This window comes from Lipotes vexillifer, unplaced genomic scaffold (genome assembly GCF_000442215.2).
Source record: "Lipotes vexillifer unplaced genomic scaffold, Lipotes_vexillifer_v1.1 scaffold31, whole genome shotgun sequence".
NCBI lineage: Eukaryota > Metazoa > Chordata > Mammalia > Artiodactyla > Lipotidae > Lipotes > Lipotes vexillifer.
The window spans coordinates 1231166-1243619 of record NW_006792454.1 but is presented as its reverse complement, the minus strand read 5'-3'; the positions used below and the strand labels follow the sequence as shown (position 1 = coordinate 1243619).

The 12454-nt window shown below is 38.7% G+C and overlaps 1 protein-coding gene across 1 annotated transcript in view; it reads left to right on the top strand.

Moving 5' to 3' along the window:
• MPDZ (multiple PDZ domain crumbs cell polarity complex component) overlaps positions 1-12454 on the top strand; it is a 170639-nt gene that overhangs the window by 27537 nt on the left and 130648 nt on the right. The window contains 2 exon segments of the mRNA XM_007465638.1: positions 7141-7214; positions 9862-10028. Coding sequence (XP_007465700.1) covers positions 7199-7214; positions 9862-10028 — 183 coding nt within the window. The 5' untranslated portion in view covers positions 7141-7198.

Below are 12454 nucleotides of genomic sequence, written 5' to 3'. Positions count from 1 at the left end.
CGAACTCGTGTCCCCTGCATCGGCAGGCAGACTCTCAACCACTGCGCCACCAGGGAAGCCCTGGATGTCTTAACAGAAATTTATTTCCCCACTGTTCTGAAGGCTGAAGTCCAACCTCAAGGTCTGGCAGGGTTTGGTTTCTGGTGAGAGCTCTCTTTCTGGTTTGTGGATGGCCACCTTCTCACTGTGTCCTTCCGAAGAAAAAACATGGCTTTTCTTTGGTGCTTGCATGTGGTGAGGGGGAAGGAGGGTAAGAGTGGGTGAAGGAGGGAGAGAGGGAGATAGATATCTTTCTCTTCTTATAAGGCCATCAGTTCTCTTGGTTTAGGACCCCATTCTTATGATCCCATATAACCTTAATTACTTCCTAAAAGTGCTATCTCCAAATACAATCGCATTGAGGGTTTCAGCTTCAGCATATGAATTTTGGAGGCATACAGTTCAGTCCATCACAGTGTTATGAGGTACTGTATAACCCAGCCTTTTAAACTCTTGATCACTATAGTGCTTTATTTCTAGAACAGTCATACCACTGACCTGCTATTTTTTTTTTTTTTTATATTCTCTATTCAGTGGTTACTATTACCATCCAATCAGTAACTCAAGCAGGAAAGCTGGGATTCATCCTAGACTCGTCTGCCTTACCTCCACTTTACCAGGTCCTGTTGCTTACAGCTCTTAATTCCTCAAATCTGTCTCCTATTTTCGTTTATTTTTCACTTTCATCTCTATTTTTGATAATGCCTCTTACCTGACCTTCTTGTTTCCAGTCTTTTTTCCCCCTTTTATAGGTGTTCCACACTATCACCAGAGTTATCTTTCTAAAACAAAGTTTGATTGTGTCACTCACTGTACCGAAACAAGCTTCAGTATTAAATACCTAAACTCTTCAAGAATGGCATGCAGGGCCCTCAGTGATTTAGCCTGTACCCACATCTCTAGCCTCATCACCTCTGTCTTTCCTTCTCCTTCAGGCCTGGTCCAGGCATAAGTAACTACTTGCAATGCTCATAAAGGTGCTAGGTACTCTTGCCTCTATGTTGGGAGCTCTTCTATCACCCGTTCTGCCCTAACTCCCACCTGTTCTTTAGAGTTCTATGCAGGGGTCTCTGCCTCCAGGAAGCTTTCCCTTTCTCTCTCAGTTTGGGTTTGATGGCATCCCTCTCTTGTCTTCTTATGTTTTAAGTGTCTACTTGTTTTTTCTTCCGTTCACTTGGCCCCTGAGTTCCCAGACTGTGTCCCCATTCCTCTAATTCTCTCACCTAACAACATGCTCATCGTGTAGGAGCCCCGTGAGTTGCTAAATCAGTAAACAACAGAATTTGAGTTCTTTTCTAACCCTGTGGCCCCCTCAGCATATTCATTTTGGATAGGTAATTTACCTTTCCATTTTATAAAGGAAGGACAAGACCATCAGTCAGTATTTGCCTTATGCTGTAAAAGCAAGGTTCCTTGAAACTTGATTTTCTTCGATTTGGGGGAGCAAAAAAGAATTAATAAATTCTACTGAAGGAATTTGGGGAGATTCATAAATGTCCACTTGAAAGTAAGGTTTTGTTCACAAATGCTTTTTTGATCAAGCCTGTAAAAATGAGGGAGAAGTTCTAAACAGATGCTAAGAAGAGCTGACTGTTTTCTGTTGGATGATTGCATGATGTTGGTGGGTAGTTGGATGTTTCTGTGCTCTTGCAATAGTTCAGTAACAGTAGTTCAGTAACGTTACCCTAGAATATGAATTATGACTGCAAGTGTAAGTTTTGCTGTCATGGCCAATTGACTTTATGACAAACTACCTGCAAATGACTACAGGCTTGTACTTGTCTGCTAACTTCAGGTAGTGCTGAGGCAGCTAAGAATGAGACAAATGCTAAATTTAAATGCACTAATAGACGCTAAGTGACTTCGACAAGCCACAAACCATTGCAGCAAGCTCTTTTAATGGTGTACTCCTTTTACAGTCAGAATTGTTTAAGATAACTAGAAAATTGTATGCATTTGGGGCAGTTTCTCTTAGTAGAGTTATTTTTAGCATAAGACATATTTTCACTTGTTAGTTGCCATATAATCTGTGTTGGGCAGAATGATTTGTTTTATGTTTCAGGCACCGATTCTCTACTACACAAAAGCTGTGCCTACATATACCAGTGCAACTTGTTGAAAAGTAAAATGATTTGTTAATTAATCACTTTCTGTTTCTAAAAGAAACGAAAGAAGCTGTCTGATTTTTGTCCTCGACTGAAACTAGTGTTATCAACCAGTTGTTGGAGAATCATATGGTCACAGCTAAAATGGTTAGAGATTTATAAAGGATTTGGCAACTCTGTCATTATATTAAAGTTCTGCAGGAAGCATAAAGTCCTTAAATTAAAAATAATTTTAAAAATTTGCTTTTTTTCTAAGACAATATGTACATGAGTAGGCTTGCCTGATAAAATAATGGATGCCTGGCTAAATTTGAATTTCAGATAATCAACCATTTAGTGTTTAGTATGACTGTATCCTAAGTATTGCATGGGATATACTTATACTAAAAGTTTATTCATTTATCTGAATTTCAGATTAAATTAGGTATCCTGTATTTTTAACTTGCAAAATCTGGCCACCTTATATTGACACAAAATTTTTCAAACTCAGAAGAAGTGCAGGTCAGAATAAGTTTCTCCTGATGTCCTCCAGCTCTCTACATATTAGTGCCTTTGGAAAGCTTGTAGGAATAGTCTATGCTTTCATAAACATGCACATATTAATTTGACTTATACACATGTTTTCCCTTCTCTTCTTTTATACAAATACTAGCAACGTTATACATTGCCCTGTACATTCTTTCTTCCTATAACAATATGGAAAATAAGGGATAGTGTGACTGAGTAAGTGGGGGCTTTGAATCAAACAGAGTTGGATTCAAATCTAAGATTTCTGGCTTACTAGCTCTGTGACCCTGAGTAAGACCTCAGCCTCTTCCTTTCCTCTGTTGTCTTATCTGGAAGATGGAGAGAATAATGTGCCAGACAGTGGAGGATATCATGGAGAGCAAGATGGTTGGGGCCCCAGCTCCCATGGTGTAATGTATGGAAACAGCACTTGCCTAGCACTATAGTGCTTCATAGGCACTGAATTCATTGATCCATTATTGGTATGTCCTGTAGTTCTGAGTGCTATGGCTACTGAAATAGGCTCAGTTATAGCTAAATAGTGATATGGCTACAAGCAGAGTATATAAACAGTAGCTAGAGGGGCTACTGTATAGAAGCTAGTGTTTTCTATACTATTTGAATATTCTTATTCTCATTGTGTTGAGGGATTTAGTACTTTGACTTATAATAGCCATATTTTTAAAGGTATTTTGAATATTAATATAAAGAGGCTTATTTTGGGGATTTTTCTTAAAATTTCAAATTTCAAAACTGATTTGTTTAAACATATATGGACATTATATAAATGGGGAATATTACTGACCTTTCTTTGATGTACCTACACAGTTTCTAAAATCCTTAACTCTGACTTGTTCGTACCTTTGTGTGGATTGTGGACTATGTTAAATAGTCTGAACCAGTCCCTTTCAGACTTCTTTCGCTTCGGGCCGCCATTTCTTTTTTTAGTTTCTCCTGTGTAGAGCAAGGTCTACGCAATGTTGAACTTGGCTGGATAGGGGAAAGAGAATGGTAAGGTGAGTCGTCTTTTTATCAAGGGGCAGTATACCGTAGAAGCTAAATTAATTGACTCTGGAAGCAAACTGCCTGGGTTCAAATCTTAGGTTCATCACTTACCAGTGAGGCAAGTTACTTAACGTTTCTGTGTCTCAGTTTCCACATTTGTACAGTGAGTAGATTGTGTAAGGATTAAAGGACTTAATTTGATAACATGCTTTGAACAGTGCCCAGATCTGAATGTAATAGGTGCTGGGTGGTTGCCGTTATGCTGTTATTACGACTGCTTCTGCCCCAGCATTCGTGTCCGTCTCTTTGTTATTGTACCCACATCTTATTTCGCCTCTTTACTGCCCCTCTGATTCATCACTGCTGGCATGAATTGCCTAGAAAAACCCAGAGAGCTTGGCCTTTTTTTGAAATGTATTGAGCCTTCTTTATGTCTTATCCATTGGCCATGACCCACTGTTATCATCCAGGTACCGTTCTATTTTCATACAGTGTTGAAATGGGTAAAGAGGGAAGGGTGTTGGTGGGGCGGTGAAAGGGTGAGAAAGAGAATTCATGTCTGCAGTTTGATGGGAGTGGATGCCGTCTCTGTAAGCTCAAAAATTCTGTGATTACAAATGAGTTTTACACTTAAAACTGAATACTTGCCATTGGCGTATAGGGCATGGAAAGGAACATTTTTTTCAACTTCTTGTCTCTGTCCTGGTGAAATCAGACAGATTATCTATTTATTTGAGGGACATCAGAGCAGAGAAGACAAACTGTGAAACTAATTTTTGAATACTGAAATCCAGAGGAATGGAACTGTCATCTGGAAACTAATGTCAGTGACTTGGAGCTGAATTGAGCTTTTTTTTTTTTAAACTTTATGGGGCTTCCCTGGTGGCACAGTGGTTGAGAATCTGCCTGCTAATGCAGGGGACATGGGTTCGAGCCCTGGTCTGGGAGGATCCCACATGCCGCGGAGCAACTAGGCACGTGAGCCACAACTACTGAGCCTGCGCGTCTGGAGCCTGTGCTCGGCAACAAGAGAGGCCGAGATAGCGAGGGGCCCGCGCACCTCGATGAAGAGTGGCCCCTGCTTGCCACAACTAGAGAAAGCCCTCACACAGAAACGAAGACCCAGCACAGCAAAAATAAATAAAATTAATTAATAAACTCCTACCCCCAACATCTTTAAAAAAAAAAAAAATACCTTTATGGTAAGGGTTTCTCTGGGGAAAAAAAAAGTAATTCTGCTTCCACAGACCTGACTTGTAGGTGAACTTTTGGACACCAGTGTTGTTCTCAGCTGGGGACTGCTTACTCTGTGCTTTCTCTGCAGAATCCTCATAAATCAGTGGGCCTCTAAATCCATAGGCCTATCCCCCTCCCTCGCCAAGTCATGAATACTGTTTAGCTTTCTGAGTTAATTTTTCATAGGGGAAAGAGGATAGAACTAAATTTTATTGTGTATACCAAGCACTCATGCATATAATTTTACCCTTTCAAAACTTTATGAATACCAAGTTCAGAAGAGATAGATGGGTGACTTAACAAGGGTGTATAGCTAGTAATGATCAAGCTGAAATTTTAACTCAGGTCATCAGACTCCTTCGTCCCGTGCCCTTTCACTGCTATCGTGTTTCCTCTTGGGTGGTTGCATTAAATACACCTTTGTAGACCTGGGCTTCCTTCTGTTGGAGTATCTTTCCTTTTATTTTTCTGTCGAAAGTTAATAAGTTTTTTAGAGAGGACCTAATAATATTCTATTTTATTCTATTCTCCTTGTAAATAAGAATAAAAAATATAACTATTTTAAAGATCTCCCTGTATTTTCCCCCATGAAACTATACAAGGCCTGGCATTGGAATGCTAATCTATTCAATACGTGGGCTCAGCATTAATTCTAAATATATATTTTAGAATTAGGAGTTTTGCACTGAGCTGGAAATTGGTATATATATATTTTTAATCTCATTTATCATTACATACCCAAAGAGTAAGTGCGTTTTCTGGGAAACTAAGGTTCAGATGATAGGCCCCTTGCTCCAGGCCGCGCCACTCTTGAGGTTTCAATTCCAGGTTAGTGCCCTCTTTTCTTGACACCAGGGCACTTTCTAAAACAAGTGCCAGTAGTTGAGCTGTTTGACTATTTGAAGTGGAGTTATTTTAAATCATTATATTCTCAACTGGGTTAAGGAAAGTCAATAAGTAATGTTCTCAGTTATTACACAGAGCTGACTGCAGGCATTGATGGTCTGTGCATCTGCTTTGTGTACGTCACATTCTCCCTTTTTTCCCAAATGCATTCTCTCTTAAAGAGATTACAGGGGGGGCAACTTGCCCCTTCTCAGAGAAATCCACTGTCTCATCTTCCAGATGAAAAGTGAGGATGTCTGGTTGTGGATTCCTTTTCTGCATTGAAGAAATGACCTACTGCCTTCCTAATGACTCAGGGTTTTCTGCAAGGCAAAGGATAGATGTAACTTGGAATCAGTTGGGCGAAACTGCTGGACAGCAAAGGTTAAAGATGGGTTAGTGGTGTGAATATTGTCAGCCGAGATCTGTATCTGGTACTTTAAATAGCCTAGATGAGTATTATCAGAGAAAGGTGAAATCTGTGTGGGCTGAAGGAGTTGAGAAGATTTTTTTGAGTGAGAATAAGAGAGATTATTGACAGGAGGGTATTTTGAAAACTTTAAAAAATCTTTTTAATGTTGTGCTCTCTTTTATTCAGTTTTTCGTCCGTGATTTAATATGTTATCTTGTATTGATTCACTTACTGCCCGAGTGTCACAATTCATTTCTTAATTGGTGTGTCTGAATCATCTTCCCAGTTAAGACTGAGCATTCAAGGGCAGGATCATATATTCTTTTTTTTTTTTTTTTTTTTTTTTTTTGCGATACGGGGGCCTCTCACTGTTGTGGCCTCGCCCGTTGCGGAGCACAGGCTCTGGACGCGCAGGACCAGCGACCATGGCTCACGGGCCCAGCAGCTCCGCAGCATGTGGGATCTTCCCGGACCGGGGCACGAACCCGTGTCCCCTGCATCGGCAGGAGGACTCTCAACCACTGCGCCACCAGGGGAGCCCTATTCTGTTTTTTACATTTTATTTTTTTTTTTGCCTACGGAATTTCTCATGCGGAGCCAAGTAAATGCCTTCCTCTATGGGTAAAGATCTGTAAGTGAATCCAAGGTTATAGTGGTCTGTGTTGAGAAGCTCTTAAGGAAATATTTTGGATACTTCTACTATCTTATTTAAGACAGATTTTATGCCTTTTACCTTATTATGCAAGTATTATCTGAAATATAAGATAATTTTGAATAAGTCCTAAAATGATTACTTTTTTTGCCTGTAAAGAAAACTATCTTAAGTTACCTCAACAAGATTTTAATGGTCAAAGGAATCATAGTAGTATCAAGTGCTTTTTAGAGTATTTGGTTTTAGAATATAATTTTAAAGTTGTAAAACATAACCATTCCATTTTCTTTTCTCCCTAGAGTTCCCTGTAGTTGCTGTTTATAATCATTGTAGAGAAGGACACTGAACTTGGGAAAAATGTTAGAAACTATAGGTAAGACCTGTTTCTTCCTGACCATTTTGATAATAATTGAAACTCCATCCATTGGGATCTTTGAAATATGGTGTGTTCTACATATCTGGATTCTGTCTATAGTAACTTAGTAAAAATTTTTTTTATCCACTAGCATTGTACTAGGGTAATGTGTTTCTATATTTGGATGATTTCGTATGAAGTGTTATCAGAAACACATCATTTATAAGCAAAAGTTGAGAGTATATGAAATGTTCTACCAATTATGGATTTTAATAAAACTTAATGTAAACCCAATTCTGATTTATGAAACCAGACATCTGGTTAATGTTTGTTTCTGGGTAGCACCAAAAGTTTTAACAATTTTTTTAATACTGAAAGATCATTGCCCATGTCTTATTTTTAATTTATTCTTGGCAGGTGAAATACTACTGAGCTTTGCTTTTAAGTTGGTAAAAATTACAGTAACAAACACTTAGGTTGACAAACTCGCATGACAATTTAAGGCAGTTTAATTTCTACATGAGATAATTTAGGTTGAAATATCCAAATTTTCTAGACTCATGTGTTAATCTTTTTTTCACACTGCTCTTTAGTTTTACAGAAGCTAGTTTATAGAACTAGTTTCAGGTATATCAGGTATGATACACCCAGTCCCTCATCGTCCCTCGTCCAGCACTGCAGTCCTCACCTTTTCCAGGGAACTCTTTGGGTATGATTATTGGAAGGTATCTGGATTTCACTTTGGTGCCTTGACGATCATGGCTGGTGGTTTGACACCTGCAGGTGTTGAGGGAAGGGTGGGGAGAGTGGGTGGCAGGAAAGGAGAAGGAGCTGTTTTTGTGATCATGGGGATCATTACTTTGACTTTTGTTCCTGGTACTATGCCCGTAATAAGAATGCATGGGTGTACATTTCCTGCATCACCTATTTTATACTAAAGTCACAAATCATAAAGACTACCAGTCCACATGGGAAAGTTCCTCATAAGAAAGTGGACAGCAAAGGGGAAATACAGAATTATATAAACCATTACCTTAGGTTTACCATTACCTTCATTCTGTAAGTTATTACTGAGTTGTATACTTTTCAAGAATTGACATGGGAATTAATCCTAGTTTTGTATTCTGAGATACCATGGGAAATATGACCCAGAATAAAATTCTCATGCATATCTTCACTATTATTTGCTTTTAAATTCTGCATACAGTAAGTCCCCTACATACAGATGAGTTCCGTTACGAGAGCAGGTTCGTAAATCCAATTTGTTTGTAAGTCCAACAAAGCTAGCCTAGGTACCCAACTAACACAATCGGCTATATAGTACTGTACTGTAATAGGTTTATAATATGTTTCACACATATAATACGTAAAAAACAAGCAAACACAAGAAATAAAACATTTTTAATCATACAGTACAGTACCTTGAAAAGTACAGTAGTACAGTACAACAGCTGGCATACAAGGGCTGGCATCGAGTGAACAGGCAAGAAGAGTTACTGACTGGAGGAGGGATGGGAGGTGGGAGATGGTAGAGCTGAAGGATCATCAGCAATAGGAGATGGAGGGCAAGCTGCAATTTCACTCACGCCTGACGTTGATGGCACAGGTTCTGGTTCCTTGCTGGAACCAGATGCACATTCGCATTCTTTGAAAGTTCACAACTTGAAGATTAATGTATAGGGGACCTACTGTATGAGTAAATATTGTTTCTTTAAATTTGTGTTTGTGAACTCATGGTCGACATTGATTCATGTTTTAATTTCCCCATTCCTGCCTAATTCTACATTTGGTGCTATCGAAAATGACTCTGGTGATAATTCTCACTCTTTTCGATTACTATGATATGGCAAATATATTTTAATAGACACACTTGTTACCATCATGAATCTGTTAGGACATATATCTGAGCAGTCTCCATTTTTTTAAAAAACTAATGTGGCTTCACTTACAAGTAAGGGAGAGAAAGAGAGCGAGAGTAGGGTATGGGGAGATATTTTTAACTATTATATGTGGTAGAAACTCACTATCTGGTAGAAGCATGCTTGCAAGATGCTAGGATTATTAAGGATATGCTAATTCAGGACATTTACTTTGGCAAATAAATATCTTACTTTGGGGGTAAGACATTTAAAATACTAAAAAATTGTGTTTTTGAAGGGATATGCATTATTGTGATGTATTTTCAAGTAAATTCACAAATATACAATGCTTTGCCCCTTAATATATGAAATTGTCATATTTGGATGTTATAACTCATCAGTAACATTATTCACCTCCACTTATTAGCTATACTTCTAATTTTTCTTACCTAGAAGTTTTTGTAAAAAGTAGAAATGTCAGCATTTACAAGATGACAGAGTGTTTGGTTTTCATTAGAGATGAAATAGCTGGTGTTGGAACTCAAATATGCTTCATCTGAATTAGTTTCTGTACTTTACGATTAGTTGCATGTAGCATACACTATAACCAGTTCGCTGCTGTCAAACTTTCTTACTAGAGATTTCAAGGTTTGAAGAATATATTCGTAGTGACATGTTTTAGACCCTTCTTTTTTTTCTGAGTCAATTTTGAGCTCTGGAAAGTAGTAGCTTTAGGATTTCTATAAGCATGGTTTGATGCCTGTCTTTCAAATCCTGTTACTGTCTAATGCTGCTCTTTGGTTTAGACAAAAATCGGGCCCTGCAGGCGGCAGAGCGCTTGCAGGCCAAGCTGCGGGAGCGCGGGGATGTAGCAAATGAAGACAAACTGAACCTTCTCAAGTCAGTGTTGCAGAGCCCACTCTTCAGCCAGATTCTGAACCTGCAGACTTCTGTACAGCAGCTGAAAGACCAGGTAAGACATGGTGCACTCACAGGAGGCCTTTGTGGTGTTGCGTAGAGCTTGTGAAAGTCTCGTGTTTTTCTGAAAGGCTGATTTTTGTATGTGTTAATGAATAGTTAATGAAGTCATTTAAGCCAGCGGTCCCCAACCTTTTTAGCTCCAGGGACCGGTTTCGTGGAAGACAGTTTTTCCACGGGCGTGGGGGGTGGGGGGACATAGTTCAGGCGGTAATGCGAGCGATGGGAGCGGTGGGGAGTGACAGAGGGAGCTTCCCTCGCTCACCCGCTGCTCACCTCTTGCTGTGCGGCCCGGTTCCTAATGGGCCGTGGGCCGTACCAGTCCGTGGCCCGGGGATTAGGGGGGCTCCTGATTTAAACCTCCAAATGAGACATTCAGATTAACTGTGGCTTCCCCCCACCCCCAGTTATTTTTGTGACGGGTGTTGCAGTGTATTGTAGATGATACGACATTGTGTTGAAGGCTGTGTGGATACGGAAGAATGAGTTCCTACAGGAGAAGGGGATGATGAAAATATGTTTAGGGTGGATGACTGTAGCTTGGATTCCATCATCACTAGGACTCGTGGTTCATGTGATCTTGCTCATTCAGATTCAGACATTCAGTAAACTTACGTGATTTCAGATGAGCCTGGATTTGCATGTGTAATCATGTATGTGAGGAAGGGAAATCACCTCTATTTTGACAGTAAACGGAGTAATTACATTGTCATCAGTTAGAGGAATTGCAGTTCTCACTTCTGAAAAGAGTGTAAGTAGCAATTGGTCTCATGACAGCATCAGATGGTGATAAACATTAGGACTTCTAAATGTAACACAGTGTTTTATTGCTGTAAAAATTATGAATATTAAAAAGTCCTGGCATTTATATTAAAATTGAAACATATCACAATGACAGAATGAAAACTGGAGTCAGATGGTCTTTGAACTTACTTAATCACCATTTCTCAGGTTTTTAAAAAATATTTTTTAAATGGTTGCTATCCTCACAAGGTTTGAAGTCAGTCTAATTATGTCTTTAGTCCAAGTTAATACTCATTCTGATGTTTTTAGCATTAATCTGATGTTTATGGATGACTTGCTAGCAAATATTCTGCCTTAAAAGTTTAAAATGAAACCTGTAGACTAGTTTCATAATTCAGTGAAAGAACAGCTCCAATTAACAAAAAAACCCAAAATATGCCAAATGCAAAGAGAATAAATAGTAGCAACAAAGAAAGAATTTGTTTAATGTCATATAACTTCTTAATCTAGATATTTTAGTAGCCCCCCCCCCCAAAAATTAAGTAAGTAGATCAAGAAGAATCTCTAAAAATATTTTTCTCAACTGAATTTCTACCTAATGATTTTAAAAGTTATGGCCATGAATTAAGAAAAAGAGGTAGTTTCATTATATGTAGTTGTGTTTGTTTCCTTTGTAAATTATTGAAAAGATTAGTTTTAGGTACTCATTTTCAAAATGGATTGGCACACTTTTGGAGAAACCAATATCATGAATATTAGTGTAATTATGGTGTGGAAAATTATCTGGTTTTTAAAGAGTGTGAAGATGTCTCCCCTTATTGTATTATGTGAAAATATGATTAGAATGAGATGAAAAGTTGCAAGAAAAAGTACTAGTAAGTGTGTTAGGGAATACCATTAGTCCAGTGAGGCAACTATTGAAATATCCCTGCTAGCCAGCCTTCTGTAAGGAGAATAGCTTTCATACTTACCATGTCTGCTGAAAGGAGGAGAGAAATGGGCCTACTTGTTGTTGAGCTTGTTTTGTCATTTCTAAATGGAAGTAGAATATGGGCTCTAAAACTGTTTGGGTCCCACATGATTCAGCTGAAATTTCTTTGGAAATTATTGAGCATAATATCATTGAGCCTCGTAGTCTAGGACTATGGACAGTGTCATCTCATTGTATTAAATGTTAGAAGCTAGTATACAGTTGACCCTTGAACACCGTGGATTAGAATTGCACATAGATGTACTTTCTCTTCCTTATGACGTTTCTTAATAGCATTTTCTTTTCTCTAGTTTACTTTATTGTAGGAATACAGTATATAATACATAGAACATACAAAATATGTGTTAAGTGACAGTTTATGTTATGGGTAAGACTTCCGGTTAACAGTACGCTCTTAGTAGTTAAGTTTTGGGGGATTCAGAGTTATACGTGGATTTTCGACTGTGTGTGGGGTGGTGCCGTGCCCCTACCCTCTGTGTTGTTCAAGGGTCAACTGTATTTCAAGGCTACATAAGCTGTGATGTTTGTGAATTCTGTAGGCGTGTCTTACATGACTTTGGACTTTTTGGCTCATTGGTCACCCCTTCAAATACTGAAAGGGACCAAAGAAACCGTCTGTTCTTCCTCCTGCTTATTACAGTAGAGTGGTTTAGAAGAGTAGAGCCAGGGCTACAGCTCATGCTTCT